The following is a 23,648-nucleotide window of genomic DNA, read 5'->3' as shown; positions in this document are numbered from 1 at the left end:
TGTCAAAAATCAGTAAGCAAGTTTTCCTAAAAAAAAGATTCACGCAGGCATGAGAAGAAAAAAGGCTGATGAATGACGAACTCATGATATTCATATTAACAGATTCAAAGCTTGCTGACTCTTTTCTAGTGTACTGCATTGACAAACTTTGCTGTGTACCGCATTGACAAACTTTGCTGTGTACTGCATTGACAAACTTTGCTGAAATACATTTGTATCTTAACCAACTTAACAGAAACATGCTAGCCAGAAATGTGCTGCCCACAGCTTGAAATAAGCTTTACCAAGAAAATGGTTTACTAACGAAAAACACGCTCCCCCTTACCACGTAGGCAATTCCAGAATCACTTCACCAAAAGACTGTTCAAACACCAGCAATCACTGAGTAATTCAAGCAGTAATTTTGGGAAACACTAATTACAGGTAAAATTAACTTATTCTTTCAGCCCCAAATAACGGCGAAAATATACAAATCTTAAGCTAACAGTAGTAAATAAAGGATTCTGCTACGGACTATTCCAGCTGCGTGGAAGAGATGAGCATCCTCAGGACAAGTACAATACAAACTAAGAAATTTCTGGGTTTTGAAGGGTGTTTTAATAATATCTTTCACTGTAATTGACAGGGGGGAAAAAAAGCTATTGAAGCTTAAGGTATGTCAAGAAAGCAGACAAAAATTTATGTACTACCTGGTTTGATATGAAAAGAGGCTAAAACAAAAGTAATGCCACATGAAATACACAAAACAGTTTCTCCATAAGTAAAATAATCTTCATAAAAAGGTTAATTAAGCCTACTATGTAGTGTTTAAAAACTTGTATTTTAAAACATTCAAAAAGGTAAAAGTTTTTAGATAATTCATATGTATTTTTCAGAGAAAGTGGTTTCTGGAAGACTCCCAATGGCCTTCCAATTAAAAACAGCCTGAAGTATGCATCTAACAATGTCCTTAAAACTTGTTACAGATTTTATAAATAAAAACAGCAGTCATCTCAGTGTTCCTCTCATACACACTGAGATTAAATGTTATAGTATGAAAGCTAAATACACATGCTGAAAAACACAGCATTATGAAGAGACTAATATTTTCTCCATAGCGAGGCAGAATTATAGTCCCATTACATGGCTAACCTTGAAAGCCTGGTGGGACAAGAGGACCAAGTGACATGCCCTGACTCCCATAACTGAAAATTATTCCTGTCCTTTTAGAAAACAAGATACAGGTGTGTTAAATATATAAATATATATTGCACACACAGGTTAAGGGTAATGCAGGGAGAAAGTATGTGTCAATGTCAAAGAGGCTTCTGTGACTCTACCATCAACTCACTTGCTGGGTAATACTCTTGGATAGCAAACACAATTTGTAACATAACCTGTTTTCCCCTGGATTAAATGCATGCCTGTGCATGCTTAAACAGATTGAATATTGTGAAATCCTTCACAACGCAATAAACTCTGGGCCAGATGACATGGCAAGAGGACAAAGACTCTTGCTGGAAAGTACAAGGAAGAGGAGAGTGCAGACGTTGGTGGAACCTCACTCTGGTGTGTCAGAACACTGCTTCTAAGTTAATTTTTGTCTAAAGAAAAATCACCTAAAATTAGCAGTACTAGCAACAAATTACAAATATTTCCCATGACTCTGGTAGTGGTTATTCTCTCACTAGATTATCTGCTAGCAAAATAAGGTAAAAGAATTTTCAGTCTGTCCATAGAACTATTTGAGGTAAGTGTCCCAATTTTAGAAAAAATTAAAAACAATTCTACAATTTCAGAACAAATTAACCTTTTCCCTCTCAAGCAGATTTGAGTACATCATTGGGATGTACTCAGGCCATTGAGACAGGATGAACTTTTTGCTGCTTATTACCAACTGTGCAAACAAATGATTAAGAAATAAGAGCTATTTTGAATTATCACAACACAAATACAACTTATGCAGAAAAGTTATTGAGTAAAGGAATATAATTTTTATATGGTCACAAATGATTTAGCTTTCTTTACCAAAGTTAAAATATTCATGTAAATAGGCATTAAGTGCGGTAAAATACTTAAAACTTGCACAACTTGCAGCAGGATCTCGTTATGGGAAGCACTCAAAAAGCACTGAAGCTAAGGTCAACAAAAAGAAAAAACTAAAAATCTGGTATAAGACAAGATGCACAAGACATACAAAAGCAGAACACTTCTTGTTACTTTCAGTTATAAACAAATAAATAAATAAAATAAATAAAAATAAAATTTAAAACGTTTCAAACAACACTTTAAAATCTGAGAAGAAACAGTCTTAGCAAAGGCTCAAGACAGGATTTGAGATGGGCAGTAGAATAAACTGACAGAGACCTCAAAGATCAGCAAGGACAAATGCAAACTCTTGTACCTAGGATGGCATAACTGCGTAAAACAGTACAACCTAGGGACCAGCTGGTGAAGGAACAGCCCTGCAGGTGAGGACCTAGAGGTCCTGGTGGAGTTGAACCTGGGGCCACATCTTGGCTCGCATCCGTGTTGAACGTGAGTCAACAGCGTGCTCTTGCAGCGATGAAGACTAAGCACGTATGGGGCTCCATTAGCAAGAGCAGGCTGAGGGAAGTGATTATTCTCCTCTGTTTTGCACTGGTAAAAGTACTCAAACAGTTAAAATAACTGTAAAATTGATACTAAAAAAAGCTCAAATGCTGGACTTGTAACAAGCTGTCAGTATTCATTGGAATAAGCTGTCAGTATTCATTGGAATTACATTTGGGGCATCATCCCAATTAGCCTTGCAAGTAGATCAAAAAGGCAGGATTACTTAATCATCATCCTAAAGTCAGCCTGAAGAAAATGCAATCAGAGGAGGAATTTGACTAGCTGACAAGACAGAAAACTGAGTCCCCACTTGAGCTTTCACAGGAATTAGAACCCAGACAGCAACACTGCAGCTGCCCAAAATCAGGCTCTTGACCCTTGCTGCAACTGAAGAAAGCGACCAGAACCAGATCCAATAAGGAGTCATTTTCTCCAATTTCTAGCGAATGGCACATACCTATCAATGCCTGTATTTATTACGCCTCTGTTCCTGACTTTAGGCTTTAATCACATTAGAATACGATGCACACGAAAGTACTGTAAAGCTCTGTGTTTGCAGCTAATACTGTGACAATCAATTCCAAGAGACAACTTGGTTTCTTCCAAACTGCTGAAACAGAAGAAGGGTTTCTCAAATAAAAAATAAATAAAAAAAAACTTAAATTTCTCTGTATCATCAGGTCTGCTAGAACGAGGGAAAATGAAATTCAGAGTATCACTAAGAAGCTCCACAACTGAAAAGTCATTGAAGAAGGAGGCACTAGATTCAGGATGGAGGGTGTAGACATGCACTAATGCAGCTGCAGACATCTGGTTTGCTGTTTCCACTACTGAAAACAAAACAGGTGCAAGTGTTATGAAAAAGAGTTTCAAAGTAGCATAGAAACCACAAATGATCTAAATATTGGGCAGATGGGGGAAGGGAAGAACAGAAGAAAGTCTTAGAGACATTCCAAGTCTGCTGTAGGCAGATTCCCTGAATTACAATCTAAAAATGTTTCCCTTGCAGAACAGCCCTGACCAGATTCTCCACAGAATAAGAGTTACATTCACAGACAGAAAACACAATATTTGGAGTCTTTAGAAACTTACAGAAACTATGCGAATGCAATTTCAACTGTGTTAACAATCTACTCTTGATCTGTGTGTTAAAACAAAAAGAAAAACTTATATTTGTCTCTGTGAAGAAAATACTGTCGAATTTGTTCATGCAAAACAATTCCCTCACCACAATATGGAGGAACACAAAAAAACCTAGATATAAGAAATGCAAAAGGTTAGCTGAAGTAACAGACTGCAAATTGAAGTATTTGGCCTCGTTCCAGCACAGCTCCTCTGGTTTCACTGTTCTCATGCTCACCGTCTGACTCAGCACAGCTTTCGCATTCTTCCATTCTGATTGTCAACTTTTTGATCTCAGTGGAATGGACAATTTACCAGATATGGTGATGAAGCTGGAGTCCACCTTGGGAATTAATTGCCACAGTTATCCTTGGAGTCTGTCTTTTGGCAAAGCTTCTGCATGGGGATCTTTCCATTAATGTTGTCCTTCATCAGTGCTACCTTATATTCAACACCCAATTGAACAAGTAAGTTCGGCTTTTGCAGTTCGTATGTATACATACTCGACATGCGCACAGCAGTGACTTAGGAAAAAGTGCTGAGCAGCAATAGAAGTCATCTGCTGATTGATACGAAACGTTGCATGACAGAAAGCACTAGGGCAGAGTGAAAACTGCAGAACTTTACAAGACGAAGCGCCTGGGCAACAGAATGACAGATTAAATTCAGTGCAGACAATGTAAAGCAATGCTTACGGGGAACTACAGACAACCCAAATCTAGCTTCACACCAGAAGTGATGGGCTCCAAACCATCCCTTACCACTCAGAAGCAAGATTTGGAGGGATGATTTAAAAATCACAACCACCACAGACAAAAGGATGACTGCTGACCATGTCTTTGAATGTGAGAACCAGGGGCCATTAAATGAAGCTATCAAGAGCCACACTTAAGGCAAATCTGTGGAGCTTGCCAAACATGCAAATAGCTTATGTGAGTTTAAAAGTGAAAACAGTCAAATACTTGGAAGAGGAGTCTACTAAATGTACAAGCTGCACCAGACTCAGCAAACCACTGAACTGAAAATAGCTGGATCTGGGAAAGGACTCCGGACAAGCCTCACACACACTTGCCCTGTTTTCACAGACGTTTGCCTAGGCTACTGTCAGAAGCAGGATACTGGGCAAGATGCACTCCTGGTCTGCAAACGTATGGCCGTTGTTATGTAGGATGCAATTTAGAAGAAAGACTAAATAAGAGAATAGTTTTGCCATCAAGAAACTTGCATAAATTAATTCTGACCACTATACATGAAAACATAACAAAAATTGCTTCAGGGAGGTGGGGCGAGTTGATGCTATCAGGACTCCAATAACTCACACAGGATTTGTGGAACAAGAGATGGAAAAGCAACGGGAAAGAAGAGGAGAGATTCCGAAAATGAAACATGGTGCATTTTCAATGGCTTTCTGTAGACAGTAAATCATTTGTCATCAGACCAGTTGCAGTGCATTTTTATATACTTTGATATAACATAAGCAATTGTAACTGAGATTTCACAAGCAAGCCAAGCTGATTTAACAGCTCGGTGCTGGGGGCGGGGAAGAGGCCCTGCTTTCCTTCCCCATTCCAGTCCAATCCATGCTGTGCCACCATTCCTCTTACAGCAGTTCTGGTCTTACCTGAAGCCTCACCGAACTCAACTCACTAAATTACTAGAAAACAAAAGCAGCAAAAACCTGCATAGTTTTCTGCCAGTTCAGTGAGATAAATCAGCTCACCAAGGAGCAATTCAGATGAAGGAGGCAGGAGGACTGAGCAGCTGGGAAGCTAGGAGGAAGGGAGCGGATACTGCCCCTTACAGCATCATGAAACTGTTACACACCAGCACAGCCATTTCATGAAAGTCTCTCCTAATTCAGCCATTCTTGAAATGAAGTTTTGGCTAAACATGCAAAAGAGAATGGATTAAAAAAAACTCTGAATGTGTTTTCAGTTAAATGCATTCTTAAATGTATTTATTCAAACAAGTCCTATTTATATCTGAAATTACAACAATGCATATCAGAACGTCAGCTTACAACGCAGTCTATTAAATTCTTTTCAATCATATTAAAAACGTATAAGCAATATATATGTTACTTTAAAAGTGTTAAGGAAGCCCAAAAAATGACTAGTAGCAGTGACCTGCTAAGTGCCTAGAGCCTGAATTTGCTGAGCTACTAAAGGGACTACTCTCTTCCAAAGTGCAGAAACATCTTCTTCATTTTTGGTTTATTGAGCAAATTCAGTTCAGTAAATGGTTATTTAAAGTTAAGAAACCTTCTGAATGTTGAAAAGACAGGAAAGCTTATTGCCATCATCCTACCTATAGTAAAACAAACTAAACACATGGGAATGAGATATATTACATTCTGGGGGGGAAAAAAAAAAAAGAAAGAAAGTCTTTAAAAGACACACTGACCAGAAACAAACACACCATCTAACTACAGATGATACTTCCTCTTTTTTATTAAAACTGTTTGTTTTAAATGCAAATCAACTCTTCCCCCCCCCAGTGTAGTCACCTCACTTAAGTTTGTGTTGTTTAACTATTAAAGGCAGTTTAAAGCCCAAAACAAAATCAGACAAATACTAGGTTACTTCCTAACAGCTTAGTGCAGCATAGGTTCACCTCTTCTAAATTTTCTTCAAGACAGTCCATACTGTGAGAGTTCCAGTTTTTTTTAAAAGCACTTTCCAGTAACACTGAAGATCTGATCAACTATGTTTTGCAAACAGCATTTTGTAAAATATTTTACCCTCACTTAGGCTTTTAAGAAGTGTTTTAGAGTTAATCCCAGGCTTCCCTGTAAGGAATCTCTAACAAGTACTAATACTGTATGCTTGCACAGCAGTAGATGTTCTAGATAAGTATTTCTAGAAATTCAGTTTCAAATGACATGACCAGCAGTATAGTTTCTGCAAGACATCTATCAAGCAAGAAACGGTACCATAGGACTGGAGAATACCAATTCAATACTTAAGAAAGAAGAAGAAACAGTGGGAGCATTTGAAGGCCCTTACATTCATCTGAACACAAATCAACACATTTTGCAGGATACAAAAGGCATGAATGTAAGCAGAAAACAGGCAAAACAAAGGATTCCAAAAACGTAAACCAATCTTAAATTAGTCCTGCACAGAGACATGAATGGTTTTGTACAAAAAGTATAGTACAAAAATCTAATTTATTCAGTCTAGTCCATTTAGACTCCACAAAGATGTCGGATGCAGTAGCACGTAGAAAATAAATGGAAAACTCGGATAGCAACTGCTACAAGAAGTCAAGATAGTTAAGGAATCGCCTACAAGTTGTCATGCAGATAACAGGACTGAAAGTAAGACACCAGATTGGGTGGAAGTTACCCCTTCAGGATTCTTGAGGAATCCACCTCAAGACCAATCTTGTGCAGTGTTTTAGCAATGGCCGCATAAGAAAGTGCGGGTCTTCCAGGAACTTGGAGGCACTGGAAGAAACAGGTAACTGAACTAACAGAAACTGCATGAAATTTAATAGCACAAAGAAGTAAAGCCAGACACTTAAAGTCTACATTTCTATTAAGGGGCTGACCACTGGAGGAGAAGAGAGAAGGCAAAGAGTGCAGGTGTTTTAGATGACCACAAGGATATTTGTGCAACACCAGCGTGACACAGCTATACGATCCTTCGACTGCATCGAGGGAGGTGCCTCCAGCACAAACAGGGAAACAGTCACCTGGGACGGCACATGCCAACTAGCCATGTACGCTCACCAGCCAAAACACAAGATGATGGAGAAAACAGATGATAGAGTGACTGAAGGAATGGAGATTTTACACAAGACTAAATATTCCAGTCTAAGTAATGGCTAAGAGAAGACACAATTGCTGTCTACAAATACAACGGGAGAGCAAATGGTACGAACAGAGGAAAATCACTTTATCTAAGAACAGAGCAACATCACTGGCAGAAAAATAAACTGACAATAAACATACTGGATGCTGGAAGAAAGGTCTCAAATATCAGAGAACTTTGACTCCGGGGCCTACTTTCCATGCCTCCAAATGAGAGTAGCAGGAAAAGAAACATTATTGTATAACGCTGCAGACTCAAGATTTAAAAGAAAATAATTATATGGGATGACCGCTTAAAATAGAAAGTCACCTGCTTTGCAAGTCAGCAGGCTTCTAAAGTTTTTCTCATGGAAAACCTTTTACAGTTACACACATGACTGATATATAGTTCAGTGGGAGTGAAGGCCATCAACAGCTCTCTTGCAGCAGGATAACAGCACTCATTAAACTTTAATTTCATCATCTCAACCCCAGATCTTGAAGGGCTGTTCCTTCTTGCTCAGGAGCTGTAGCAGCATCCCACCTCTCAAGCTCAAGGTTTTTTTTGTCCAGGGCAACTTTTTGCAGCACGTCTGCTACCAAAAGACAAAGTAATTAAAACCCAGGGTTTTTAGCACAGTTGCATTCCTGAATAGCTAAATGAACAAGTCATAGCTAATAGCTGGAAGACTTTTCCTTGCTGAACAAGTCAGTGGGTTATATAAGCTTTGAATTTTTAAAAATATGAACAAGCACACTAGAGCTTACCAACAGATATGTGAGCCTTGGGCCCTAGAACAATGGAGTATTTTTAAAAAAGAATTTGAAATGCTCCGCATGATATTGCTTTATAAAAGATAATGGCCTCATTTTACTTCCTGCTTTGCAGCAACAAAACTTTGTTATTTACAAGCTGATAATACAAGACTGTTTACTTTTAAGTTCAGCTTTGTATACAGTATTTAGGAACTGTATTATAAGTGCAAATAGGGATTTAAATCATTCTGACTTAAAAGACTTTGTTTCTTTTAAACCACACACATGCAAAACAGATATAACAAATGTTTAAAGAAACGGACAAAAATTCCTTTGGAAAGTAAAAACTACATTTCTCAGCAGTTTCATTTCTCAGCTGCGTTTCCAACTCAAACATTCCACTTTTGTGCTAGCACACAGATACATGAAAGGGAGTAGAAATCAATTACAAAAGTGAAACCATCTTGTCTGTTTTTATTATTTGAAGAAAAAGGTTTTCAAATACTGTTTTATATATTTTGGCAGAGTAATATTATATGTTACTTGAATTTAGAAATCCTTTAAATAAACTAATTTTTCAAATCGATTCATTTGTAAGCAACCTAGTCAAAGAAATTCACTTTATATTTAAAAAGTATGCTGCTAAACACTGCAAAACCCCTTTGAAATTCCTCAGAAGACTGACAGTCTTTTTGCTTTTGTGCTTGTAAAACGATTACCGTAAGAGGTGCTGATCCTTAACAAGAAAAGAGGCTTTATCACAATACAAATAAAGGCCCAGGTAACTTTTGGATACAGAGACAAAAGTGAATCACTTACCCTTCTCAAGCTAGGGTTTAATAAAGAGCTGAGAATACTGCCAGTACGCATATCACGATAAGAATTTAAAAAAAATGGAATATGAAAGATGGAAGCAATACATACATCTCCTATTTCTCCATGAAACGATTATTCATGATTTCTTTCAAGACTATTGAGAACCAATACATATTTAAATTACATATTTTAATGGAAACTTAACTGTAAGAATTCAATAAACAAATAGGTGAAAAACAAAGTTGCTCCAAGAGATATAATGCTCCAAGACAAATAATGCCTGCAGTATCAAGCACACCTGTAAAAAGGTTTTAAAGGGCAACACCAAACACTGGAATGCAACATCTCACAGGAGTTTTTTTTCCCACACACTAGTATTAATTTGAATTTATGTAGAACTATCCCCAGCTGAAATTCAGAGGCTGACGCTTTGCTAGATTATATTTAACAACTGAGCCACAAAACAGACCCAGGTAAAGTGCTGACAATAATGTATCAGTACTGTATCACTAACGATTTTTTCCACACAGCTAGTATCGCACAGTATGTTTTCTGTTGCAAATGCCAGCCCCATGGTTTCCAGAACGATTCTCTGATCAGGGAAAGATTCAAAGAGGCTGTTAGATTTAAACTGAAATGTCAAAATAATAGGTCAAACTTATAATTCCTTAGTTCTCTCAGGGGAAATTCCCAGGATTGCTGAGATGCTAGTGCCAACTGGAAAATCATTTTTATCAGAAGACATACCAAGTTAACTATTTAATTCTTGCCTAGAGAAAAATATGTTTCTGCGGCTATGATAGAATCTGTCACAAATATACCTGCAGGGAACCAAAGACTGAGACTAAGAATTGACAGTTTCATTACATTTCTTCAGTGCCAACCATCCTGCAGAAGCTGTCTGCGCTGGGCACTGCTGGTAACTTGACTAGCAGCTTAGGTAGCCCCCAGGATTTCCTGCCATCGAGAACATGTTACCTTACATCTCTTATATATCAAGGTACAGAAGAAAGCCGCCAGCACTGCTGGTGCAAAAGATCAGTAAGGGATCCACATAGGAGCATTTCTCAAACTTTCCAAAATTATTGAATACAGGGACAAATTTCAGTGATGATTAACTCAGCCATGCAAGAGTATATTAACAGGAAAAAGTCCCACACCAGTTTTTGAAAACAGGACAGAGGAATTATCGCTAGCAGTGCAGCAGGGACTAAGTATCTTTTGCAAGTTTTTTCTGCATTTAAAGTAGTTTCTTAAATGCATGAAGTTTCTCTTCCTCCTCCTCCTAAATGCACTAAGCTATGCTTTCATTTGAAAATCTGGAGATAGAAAAAAGCTTGTGACAGAATCTCCTTTTTATGAGGTACATAAATAGTACTGGAATATTGCATTAGAACAGTCTAATAAGGAGACGTTTTCATGCATCAGAACCCACTAGATGCAACTTTGGAGACACAGCTATTCCAGCACATTTTCTGTAAAACACAATTTAAATCAATAAGCCACTTTTATACTATTTCACATTTATCTGTCAAAATTTTGTAACAGTTTTTGGAAAAAATAAATATAATTCCTTAAAAAAAAAAAGAAGAATCATCAACAACACACACAACATTTGGTCACTTTATATTAAGAGTCCATGTATTAACATAATATATTCATGACTTATAAAAGGCAGTCGCTTTCATGAATCATTAACCTACATTATCAACTGTTTTGGCTTCCAACAGCTTACTCACGACAATAGCATGTAGCTACCTATTCTACCTTCTATTACCATGGTCATACCCCTCTGTAACATATTATTCATGCCCATAATATGTTTATAACTTTTAATAATTTACAACAGTTCATAAATAATTTATAAAGAAATCTTAATTTAAAATCTGACTCTGTATCTTTGTTCTTTAAAACTATTTGGGCTCTGAAGACAAAACATGTGATAGAACAAGGCAAACATGATAAAAGTTACAGCTGATTTTTAAGATTACAGAGGAGGAGAAAGGAGTTTTGTTTAAGAAATATATGCAAGGTAGTGATTACTCTCAGTACAAGCTAACATTGCAACACGATGATCAAGGGCATAATTTTATGCAAGTTTTAAATGCAGAAAGGCACCTCAAGAAGTGGTAGCTTATGCATACTTAATTGAATTGCAAAATGAACTTAAGCAAAAAATTACACTTTCAATCAGTGTAATTGCTTACCAATTTCAGCAGGTAGTTGCTTGATTTTGTTCTCTCGTATGCTAAGCATGGTGAGTTTTGACAAGTTTTTGATATCCTTTTCCACAGTAGTTATACGATTAAAGCGTAGGTAAAGAGTGGCGAGAGAGTTTAGCCTATACACCACCGAGGGGATTTCTCTAAGTTTGTTATGCCGTAGGTCAAGCATGCGCAGTTTCTTCAAGTTATCGAGAGAGTCAGGCAAACTGGTGAGTGAGTTTTCACTCAGGGCCAGTGTCATCAGGTTCACAAGACAGCCCACCTCTGCTGGTAGAGACTGCAATTTGTTACTGTATAAATAAAGTTCCGTTAACTGCGTCAACTCTTTGATAGCTGATGGAAGCATGTGTATAGACCTCTTGGACAAGTCCAAGCGCATTGAATTCTCTTCCCGGCATTTATTTAGCTCTTTGATCACTTCAGCATTGCTGGATTTTTTGCGGGTACCTGTGGCTGGATTAGGTCGTTTTATCGTATTGTCCACTGAAAAGGCTACCCCAGGTTGCGTGCCACTGGAGTCCTTCTTTCCGTCTTTGGCATCTTTCCCTTTGGTCTTAGGCTCCTTTTCTTTGCCCTCTTTCCCAAATCCTCCAGAGGCTTTGGCCTCCTTCTCCCTTTCTTTTGATGATGGGACTTTTGGATCCTTCTCTTTACAGTCTTTTTCTTTTCCTAGATTACTACTCATGGTGACTCAGTGTTCAGCAAGCACCACATGAAATCCACTTCTGACGTTAACAATTCACTGCTGAGGCTACAAGGATCCTTAAAACACACAAGCGTTGAACCAAGCGAGGAGCGTCGGAGGTGCGATACCCATTTGCTACATATTGGTTCTGAAGGCACTCTTTCCTACTCCTGATATCAGAAGATTCAGCTATTAGAGATTAGAAGGTCAAATGCTCCATATTAGTATTTCTGTAACATAGGAGAGAAAAGAAGCCAAAGTTAGTGTAAATATAAAACTTCTCTTCCAATTAAATGCTGAAAGTTTCTACACCAAGCCTGTTCTTGCTGATTCACATTAATAATTTGCTCTTGTCTTCAAATGCCAATGAAAACCCCAGTGATAACACAAAAATACTATGCACATTGCTCAGAAGACCCAGTGTGGTATACACAAGACCCACTAGTATACACAAGGAAAGAAAAAATACAGTTATGAAACATTATATTGCCTTCGTTAGTACGTTTTAGTCACTACCTTCAGTCACTGGTCTTATATATTAACTATGTCTTAGTGCAACACCTTGGGCATCAGCATAAGTATTCTCTCTCCCCTTCATGCCTCATCGGTCAATAAGGATCTGTTACAATTTTAAGTGCCCGTCTCTTCAGGCAAACCTGCAGAGCCTCATTCTTTCAGGACCAAAGGTCCTTCAGTTCAATCTACAGTGACATAGTACATGGTACTGTAATACGAACACGTCACTGCAAGATCTCTCTTCTGACCTATCCTGAATCACAGCTCTCCACCTTTAACACGAAGCAGAACGTTGCCAGTGATCACCAGGTTCACACACTTTGAAGATGCAAACACAAAGAATTTTAAAAATGTGAAGAAGTAGTCCACTTTGCAATAATCCTATCAAAAAGTCAGCTGAAAGCTCGGAAGGAATATAACACATTATGCTTCAAGACAAGCAAAATTAGGAAGGAATTTCTCATGAGAGTACGATATGACATATCTTAAAAGCAAACAGTATCTTGAGTCTTTCTCTGGTGAATACGACACACGCGAATTACTGAAGGGATGGGCTGAAACCTACAGAGTCCTTTCTACACTCTTATAAAATCACCAGGCATCACAGAAAGTCAGTTTTGATTCAAAACCCCTGAAACGCGCAAGAACGTCGAGATTGGGAATACTCTGACGAGGTCTGTGAATGCACTTTCGTGGAAGAAAATAAATGGTCAATCAGTGGCACCAGTAATTTTGTGTCCCCGTGTTAGTTCACCTTTTAGCCTAAAATCAATTTTCCTTTGTTATGCAGCATTCAGTGATGACAAAAATTTTATTTGCATTTAAGAAAAGCACCCAGCCACAAGAGCTATGTAAAAATCCTCTTAAAACCACCACAGGAACTCTGTCCCTCTTCTGACACTCTGTCGTCCACATCAGTTCATAAAGCTCCCAGTCAAAAATCAGTGAAATAATATTCTGTATACTTAAGTAAGCCACCAGCAAGAACAGGAGATACAAACATCTTTTAGGAAAGCTCAAATACCTGTATTCTTAACTGCACAGTTACCTACCCATGCTTACCTTCACGTATGCACTCATGCTCAAAAAGCACACAGGCGCACACTTCGCTCAGTATATTCACCCATTTAAAAACCAAACCTAAGAAAAATCTATTCAGGGATAGAGTAAGACAGGCAAGCCACTTCACCTCCGCTGCATTGCAAGCTGTTCAGTAACAAAGCTCCAAAGGGAAAATCCCAGGAGGTAACTTCCAGTCCTTTGCTTGGATTCATTACTGGCACGGTATCGCAAAGTGCGTGCTACAAAACCCGTAATATCAAATAACCCCACTGCCTCCAGGTACAATGTTTGAAAGGACTTGGCTGCAAAGGACACTCGCCGTTTGCTAGCAGCAGCCCAGCATAAACAGCTTTTAACTTTGCAATCTTCTCCAGCGCAGAGTCCCCCAAAGCAGCACAGGCCGGTTTCTTGTTGTACGCTCTGGATTTTCACCCAGCGTTCACACCATCCACCAACCTCTGCTGTTCGAGATTACCAACCTCTCTGCGCTGTATTTTAAACCGTGTTTTCAGTGCTGTAAAATCTAAGTACTTGCAAACCTCCAGCAGCAGGGAATGTAATTACTCCGAAGAGCAGAAACGCGAGAGGACAGCGCCTGACAGAAGGGGAAGGACCTCCACAGGCTGCCAGCTCGTTTTCACTGTGTTCAGAAGGAGTCACAAACACAACCGAGCACCAACACACGCAGTTTCTCACTCTCTATAAATACAGGGAAAACTGTAGTAATGCAGCAGTGCCAAACAGCTACTGTTACAAATCCAATACCTAAAGTGCAAAAAAAGAGGAGCTGCTGCTCTCAGGAGCTTTCAATTTAGTCAAATTTAAGACATACCAGAAAAGATTTGGCTAATTTCTTATATGCACTACAGCAGATGTTGGTTTTGAAGGAGACTCAGAAAGAAAAGACAGTTGGAGGTTAGTACTAGCGAAAGGAGCTCAGTAATGCAAACGTTTTGGATAATCTTCACACATTTCAGTGTCTTAGTTAGCAATTACTGGTACCGGTACCTAAAAAGGGGGAGGGCTTCCCTCCGCCATTACAATATGCCAGGTTAACATTTATATTCCAGGAAGGAATAAAAACATACTTTTGGCTATATAAAAGGATAAAATAGAAAAAAAAAAGAAGAAAGAAAGAAAGAAGGAAAGAAAAAGAGTTAAAACATCATCTGAAACACATAAAGAAAATTCCTGGCAGTCAGGAAGCATGTCAACTCGCATGCAAGCAACAGGCGGCTGCCGTTTTCTAGCACACCGAAATTAGAGCTAAGCTCACAGCGCAGCAGCTACTCTAAACATACGCCCTGTTCAGAAAGGCAAAAAGGTAACAGCTAAACACACTTGCGGCCCCCGCCCCACAGTCTGGCGCGGAAGCGGAGCCGGCCGAGGCCTCTGCTCCCTGCGGGCCCCAGGGCCGCGACTCCCGGCGGCACAGCCCGCGTCGCCCCGCGCCAGCACCCGGTTTTCCTCCAGTTATTCTGCGAAGCAGCAAACGCCTCTGCCGTATCGTAGCGCCAGCAGCCTGATCATCCCCGTCACCACCGACACACCTGGGACCTCTCCTTCCCAGGCGGCTTTATTTTGGGGGTGTCCCAAAGAGAGCAGGGTGCGGGCAGGGGACCCAGGGCTCAGGGGACAGCCCTCTAACCCCTCTCCTCCCACAGTCCTCTCACTGCCATACTTCAACTTCCACAACAGGTAAGAGAGGGACAAGTCGCAGCTCTTCCTGGCACTTGGCATTGCAAACTGTCTGAAATTATTTTAGCATATTTATATACAAGATAAATGAGAACATACCTCATATTTCTAGAGAACTTCCATTTCCACAGCAGATCATTCAGGCTAACGGGGTTACTCCCATACATGTATGCAAACCTTTGGAGGACGTGAGCTTAATTACATATACTACAGAGGAAGCTGAATATTTTTCAAAAGGTTATTCATATTTTTCAAGCCCTTTTGATTAAAGGACAAGAGTCACCATCAATTCTAAACTTTACTCAAACAAGCACTCATTGTATCTCAAAAGGAGAGCTTCTTTTAGAGTTATTTTTAGCAAAAGGAAATTCAGTGAAATTAGCCAGTTCTGCCAACTACTTCCATTTTCCAATGCTGCTCAAACCGACTTCCTGTCAATACTAATTGACATAAAAACATTTAACTATTATGTGCTGGAGAACTTGGAAAACTGAATAAGACTCTTGCTTGGTGCAGTGTATAAAGGAAAATAAAAGTCTTAGAAAAGTTAAGGAAAAAATCTCTTTCCTGTTCAGAGTATTTTTTTAAGGAAAATAGCTATAAATAACCAGCATCAGAATTTTCACTCACTTATTCTTATGGTTGGTGAGTATAACCCAGATTTATTTATTTGTTTCTGTCAATTGTAACTGAGGAAACTTTAGAAACAAACAATTTCAAACTAAACTGTATCACCTCTTCAGATGCTTGAAAAAGAACAACACATCAATCTTGCATATTTTTGTTCACTATTTTAATATGCATGAATAATTGAAGAGATTTCTCTTACTCTGAGCAATATAACCCAAAACATCTATGTAGTAATTACTTTATAAAAAACTTGATAAAGTAGGAACAGTAATGTCTGCAATTCTAGGAGTAATATTGAACTAATCACCTGCATCTTGGTAATATAAATACTCATGTTTCCTGGTCATTATCTAATACAATATGAGTCCTGAGATAAAGTGTTTCACCCAATTGCTATGCAAGGGAGGCTGTGAAAGACTTAACCGTCTCCTACCCACTGCGATAAAGTAATTTTACAACAAAAATCACCGTCAGTATCTTTTAAAGATGGTTTTACATGAATTAAAAAAAAAAGTGTTATCTGTTTTTAACAAAGTATTTATAGGCACAATTCTGTCTCAAAATTCACAACAGACCTCTTGGAAATTTCTTAGTCTTGTGACTGTCAGTGACATGGAAGTGTCCTGTATGTTCAGACAAGGGGTCTGAAGAAGTCTTTAATTGAAATAGTGTTCCCCCACTGCTTAAATACCCCCTCCTTCTCAGCTGATGAGACATGACCAACAGCAGTCCTTGCTGCAAAAGGAAAAATCACCATGGTGCATCATCCTACAAACGCTCCCTTTGCACCTGTCCTTTAACATTCACCGGTTCCTGTTGTACACTTCACTAGACAAAAGAGACACTTTCAAACCCAAATATATTGCATGCTCAGAATATTCAAAATTTAAGGCACCATTTTCAATAAAATTTAATACATTAAACTCAAAGAAAACAGGACTTCTTCTATAACGTAGCAGCAAGTCTATAAGCCAGCATAGAAAAGAAGAATACTTCATTATGTGTGTAATTTTGTGTCATGGAATAGGAATGATTTTTCTCTTTGTTCTACTTTTGTACCAAACCTAACCCAATGGGGCACACACCATGGCTTGGATTCTTCAAATAACAGAAGAGGATCATTCAGAATATTACACGTGTCAAAGGAAACAATAAGAAATCAGCTTATATTTGACACTCCAGAGTAAGCAAACAAAGATTCCACTACATAGGGGGAAAAAAGTGTTTTGAGGTGGCAATTCTGATCAAGTAAATTCTAATTAGTCAGACATAAGTGGCTTTTAAACAACAAGGCAGAGTTCAAGTGCTCTCTAGTAATTTCAGCAAGCCCTGTTCACAAACAAATAGCAGATCAAAAAAACACCTTCTTAAAAGTATTCACCATTTACATGGAATAGCATGGGATATATCAAAAATATTCTGCTACACCACAAACTAAAACACAGCAATACGCAATGGATGAGATTTTGAGCTTAGCCAAAGTGGCTACAAAGACTTTCCATTCTCAATACCACATATGCAAAAAAAAGATTGTCACTACTTTCATTTCAAAACCCAAAAAGCTTAAGTCAACTAGTCACTTGCAAACAAAGCAAATTCTCTCCCACAATTTACTAGCTTCAAACATCTGACCTACAGAGTTCCCATCTGCAGAAGTGCATTTGAGCTTCTGCTGCTGCAGCCACCACCAGCCCAGCTGGCAACAAACTGCTGAATCAGTCACCAAGTGGTTGCATTACTCCTCCAAACACAAAACCTCACTGAGAAGGTATGGAGACAGCATGAGAATAACCAGCCATCACAATGCCAGAGATCAAAAAGTAGCCTCGTCTATGTTGATAAATGCAGTGCTCCTGAAATATGCCAGCTAGCCACATTTTCTTTCTTCTTTGGAAAGAAAAATCCTTTATTTCAGGGTATGGGACTGTCAATGGCAGCAGCACAATACTGCGATGGTTTTCAGTGCCAACTGCAACGGTTGGTTTGTTCAGTAGAGAAGACAGACTGTTAAATTCATCTCAGTCCCGTAAGCGAACGGCCAGCAGATGGTAGTTCGGCAGACAACCAGTCCAGCCTGATGTCAGCACATCTGCCTGTGGCCGCGCTCGCGCCCAGTCCCCTCGCACAGAGGCAGCGGCTCGCTCCCCCTGCACGCCGGCCCGGGGCTGCGAAGTCGGGGAAGCGAGCAGGCACAAGCCGTGACAGGCACTAAGCCCTTTCGGATATCTTCATCTGCTGAAGGACTGCAGCCAACACTATTGCCGGCCTCCTGCTACTACCCAGGATGCAGAACAGCCAAGCACAACCTAATCTTGCATCAAAGCAAAACCTGGAGGTAGAGGGAAGGACTGGACAACCATTAGAAAAAGGGCACTGACAAATATACCATTTTAAGGCTTGCAAATGTTTTGCTCATAGTTTCTTAAATCTGTAGAAAAATCTTAACTGTGAATACATAATTAGAAGCATATGTGCAATTAAAGCTGAAATTACTATAAATGAGCAGATCAATTTCAAGAGGTGTTTGCAGGTTGATCACTTTGTACTTCAAAAATCAGGCATATCACACAGCACATCTTATCCCAGACCCCTGCACAACCACTCTGTTACACAGCCCGTGCACAGGTACGCATGCGCAGTTGTGAATAACTGAGCCTCAGAATTTGTCTTTTCATTCACTGGCCATCAGATTTGCTGCTCGCTGGAAGTCCTCGATTGCACTGTATGCCATGTCACAAACCAAAGTCCAAACCTGGCGTGACAAAAAGGTTACACACTAGTAAATAGAAAATCACCTGTGCTTTAAGTCCTTAGGGGGCAGAAGTAATCTTTTGTGCCCTCGTGAACTCATCTAGCATAGTATAACCCTGACTGACCGTGAAGTACAAAAATATATACAGACATGATTTGTTTTATACATGCTCCAATACTATTTTATGAAGCATTCTGGCCTTCTTTTTTACAATAGAAAAAGAACACTATTTGTTGGCCAAATTACAAAATGCCATTTCATGTTTTTGCAGAAACAGGCTCTAAGAGCAAGCAGTCAGGATTCTGCTAACTCCACAAGGCAGCTTATTTTAAAATGTAAAAAGGTAGTTCCTGCACGTGTGGTCCCTCAGCATACCTTTCGGTCTGCAAGTCTCTGTTCCCATGGTAACTTGTAGTACCAGCAGGCAATGTAATCCTGCATAATACATGAAATTCAAAAATCTTAACTTGCTAGACAAATTTCTCTGCCTTAGTACAGGTCCTAATAACTAGATACGTCTAAAAAATACGTTACCCAAAACAGACAGCTTGGTTTAGGAAAGTCCAAGAACAAAATAGGTACAAATTACATTAGTGGAGACTAGGACTGAGATACATTTAAAAACAAGAAAAAAATAGCATCTCCTTTACCTGTATGTTATCTCATTTTTCTTAATAAACAAATTCTGCATCTACAGCAGTAAACTATCTTCCACAAAAACAAGCGGTACAATCTACCTGTTATCCTCCTTTGATCAAAGATCACCTTGCTGCAGCAAAAGCTTACTTCTTCCTGCAGTAAAAGAAACTTCACTGTTACCCCCACCCAGCACCCAGAACTACCACTCGGGCGCCCCAACAACTCCCTGAAACAAGGCAGCAAACCCACCGCTCCCATTTTGTCACAAACCTGATAAGAAACATCATTGGTCTCACTGTAGGGGTGATAATGCAAGATTTTAAACCATTATCAAATATTTTTTGTTCATCATTTCCTCTCAACAATTAAAAACAACATATCAAAACAAAACCAACCAAATAGGAGATGAGAAAAGAATGATGGGTAGGAGAAAAAGTAAACACACAAAGCAACAACGGGGCAATATATTTACTAACTACTTGTTATGTTGATCCTACCGAAATAGGAACTAACCGCATGCTAAATCCCAATTCAGCTAAATAAAACATTGCTCTATTAATATCTAAGGTAGCATCCTATCCTAGTTTCTACCAGCAACACAAAACTATCTAGCAAAAAAACCCCAAGAATATTGTCTATTGTAGCATTTCTCCTTATTTCTTTGTCTCTAAATTTGGCCCACTAAGCCCACTTGTCATCTTCAAAATGCTTTTATTGAATAATTTTGACCCATTTCACAAAGTTCAGTGCTGGATGACGTTCAGTCCCTTGCATTTTCAGACCATAATTAATGACTGCGTAAGTCACAAGATCCCTTTGCAGAGGGTTACTCTGCTAAAAAAACAGCCTATCTGAAAATCAACTTAAAACGTCTTCTAACAGAATTCTGGACAACAAGAAAAGAAGAAGGTGTATTTGCTAGAATATATGATGTAAAGGCCCTAATGCCACAATATACAGCAGCTTGTCAGTGCACAATATTCTGCTCCTGTTAAGTTTTTTTCTAGCTAAGATTATTTGTAGTTCTTGATCTTCACCTTGGAAGACAAAAGCTTTGATTTAGTCATTTCACTGAGCAGCTAGTTTAAATGATTAACATATAGAAGAGGACGTACACAGTAAGATTTATTTTCCAACCAGTACAGGTATGTTTGGAAGACATATACATGGCTGATAAAGCCCACAAAAAATGCATCCTCATTTAGAAGTTTCCAATTATAAATCTATTTTCTTTTAGTAATCATTAACACATTCTGCATCTAACCTCTTTGAGAAAACAAACCTCTCCTAGAAAAGATTAGCATTCTTCACAGAGAAAACATAACCATAATCATATTCACATTTTCCCCAACTGAAATGTACATTTTAGCTTCATTACAATTAAATTAAAAAAAAAAAAAAGCATTTGAAAACAGCACAATGATCAGCTAGGGCTGTTTTCTTCAGGATGTCATACTTTTCATGCATTTACATTATATGCCTAAATAGTAAGGGCTACAGGAAACCAAAACTTAGCAAATTCAGAATATTCTAAATAAAATTTAATTTAAAAAGAAGATACACACATTTGCCCCCATTACTGCCTAATTCTTTGGATGGAGGGTTTTTTGTTTATTTTTGTAATCTGATCATTTCAGATAAATATATTATACCCGCTCAAATCAAACTGATTCAGGCCAAGTTAGTACATGCATAGAGCAAGAGCACAAAGAAACTGTCATGTTTCAGATAATCAAACGTAAATTATAACACACTCGTCTCTTTTTGTCCAGCAAACATTTTCTGAAACATGATGGGATGGACCACCCTGCCTTATGGGCACCCTTATTCAGATGCAAGTATGCTAACTACAACTTGCCAAAGAGAAATATTTTCCTGCAATACATTTGTCCACTCCAGCCAAACTAATCATTAACTGTTACATATATTTCTAAGGTCGACTGCATTCTGCCTACCCAAATTCTCCCTGCAGCTTCAACTGGATATTGTATTATTCACCTCCTCTCCTCACCCGCTTGGGCTACGTTGCTGCGCGCTGTTAAACTGCTTCCATGCTCCACTGAAAAGCCGGCTGTCCTGCAGTGCTGCGGGAAAACATACTTATGATACCTTGAGAAACAAACGCAATTTAGAAATGCCTTTGGGAACTTTGTAAATTAACAGCACCATAGAAATGCGGGCTCATTATACACCATGATAAGGTGATGCACAATGAAACTGCTCCCAAGCCTTTTTCAAAGCTTTCAAATGTTTTCTCCCAAGAGCAAAACAGATTTAAACATAATGACATAAAGCAGTGAAATAGTATTTAAGCAAACAGATTCGTATTACAGGTGACTCAGGTGGTACTGTACATAGCTATACTTAACCAGTGCTATCTGTGGTAAAAGCTTCTTCAATCATGTTGAACTTTTTCAGACTCCACTTCTTATAGTCTGATACTTACCTGCAGCTGCGTGCCCACCCTTGGGGCTGCAAGGGGGGGGGGGAGGGGAGACAGACAGACAGACAGACAGACAGACAGACAGACAGGAAGGATAAGAACTGAATTTAAAAGGCTCGGCTGTTCTTAAGACAGAGCCGGTAGAAGTATGCTGCTTTGTTCTTGTTGAAGGTAAGTCTTACACTGATTTCATAAAAAGCTATGGCATAGTTTTGTTTCGGATTAGGGACCTGAGGTCTATCAAGAAGCTGTTCTGGTGTCCTGGTGAATTTCACCAGATACTCACTCTGGCCACTCCAAAAACCTCTAGAAAAACCCTGTAATTTATAGGTGCTGAGCAAAGAATTCTGAGTCTGGCGACTCAGAACTGAATATTTCATAAACCCTGAGCCTGTTTCACCTCCTCAACTCCTACACGCCAACTTCTTTTGATATAAGGTATTCCCACAGAGCGAGTCAAACGCAGCGGCTGCACAGGCCTTTCCTACCCGGCTGAGAAACTTTCTCCTACACTCCTCCACCCTCTCCATGGGGCCACTATGGCCAAGCAGAGGAGAAGAGCCAGCAGCCTGCCTGGAGCACAAGAAGCTGGGAAACAGCGGGAAGGAAGAAGTGGGGAGGAGCTGAAAAAAGAACGGGAACAGGAGGCTGAGGGCACAGGTGGCGGACCAGAGAGAGCTGGTAAGAAGTCCAAATAATATCACAGACATAAAAACATGGAGACAGCATGCACTCAACAAGCACCATTCCTTCTGCACACTAAATGAAGTGGAGGTCCCAGAGAGAAGACATAAATATGAAGTAATTAAAGATTTATTAAAGACACATTCTGAAAAGTGTGGGTCACAAAGCACTAGAGGCAATCCTATTCGAGCTTGTCTAATTTTGTCTAATATGACAAACTTAATTTTTGTAACTCCTTAGATACAGTATCTTCAGCTTATTCAGTTTTGACATGTTCTTTTCCAATCAATGTTTAATGCTTTATCACTTAAAAAACAAGAATGACAACATCTGAATTTCCTGCAAGTTCACTCACGCTCTTAGGGACTCCAGCGAGGATCACACAGATTTCTTTCCCAGTACAGAGGATAAAAATCAAAATAAACACAGAAGAGAAAGAGAACTCTGTTCACCTTTCCATGGAGAACCATGTGAAGCCCAGACCTGCAATCAACACTCCTCACGCTCATTCCTGCTGCAGAGGAGCCTTAACCACGCAACATTTTAAGGCCCAGTCTGAAACCTTCGCCTCTTTAGACAAACATCACCCCAGGCTAACTAGCTGCAGTACGACGCGAGACCAGCCGTGATGGTTTTTTTTTTTTAAAAAAAGACAGAGATGGACATTCATATGGCTAAAGCTGACGCTGACTGTCTTAGAGGGGGGAATACTAAATACGGACTCCATTCCCACAAGCATTTTCAAAAACAGAACAAGATGTAATTTAGGGGATAAGGAAACAAACAAGCGAGAATTTGAACTTCCTGCACACCAGCCACTCCGTCAAAGCAACACGCAGACGTGATTTTACTGATTAAATGCAAATTAACTTAGCATCACTCAGTGAAAGGAGGAAATCTTGGCTCATCTTATATTTGCTTTATGCATCTTTGCATTTCTACATTAGCTTGTTAAAAGAAAATAGTCTCATGGAGCACTCCTTTCAAATGTTAGCTAAAAGTTTACAGAAGCCTAAGAGAGGTCAAATTTTTAGCCTAAACTACTAGTCTTCCTAAATACGAAAAATAAAAAAAAAGAAAAAAAGTTTTGCAAGATGTATATTCTTAGGTTATTTTTTGTGTTGCTGATCCTACAGGTACACAAAAAGAGCTACTTGAAATACAGCAATGAGCACCAACACACTTTGAAGTAAAAAATGACTGCAAATTAACAGGTTAACAGCAGTGTGAACACTCTTCTGCTCATCACTAGG

At 39.1% G+C, this 23,648-nt stretch overlaps 1 protein-coding gene across 4 annotated transcripts in view; it reads right to left on the bottom strand.

The window, feature by feature from the left end:
- The window catches only part of SHOC2 (SHOC2 leucine rich repeat scaffold protein), a 71,443-nt gene that overhangs the window by 31,798 nt on the left and 15,997 nt on the right, over window positions 1-23,648 (bottom strand). For all 4 annotated transcript variants that reach the window (XM_064514216.1, XM_064514214.1, XM_026117478.2 and 1 more), the window contains one exon: window positions 11,269-12,201. In XM_064514216.1, coding sequence (XP_064370286.1) covers window positions 11,269-11,971 — 703 coding nt within the window. In that variant the 5' untranslated portion in view covers window positions 11,972-12,201. The remainder of the gene's footprint in view (window positions 1-11,268; window positions 12,202-23,648) is intronic.

Source organism: Dromaius novaehollandiae, chromosome 6 (genome assembly GCF_036370855.1).
Source record: "Dromaius novaehollandiae isolate bDroNov1 chromosome 6, bDroNov1.hap1, whole genome shotgun sequence".
Taxonomy (NCBI): Eukaryota; Metazoa; Chordata; class Aves; order Casuariiformes; family Dromaiidae; genus Dromaius; species Dromaius novaehollandiae.
This window is presented reverse-complemented; position numbering and strand designations above follow the sequence as displayed.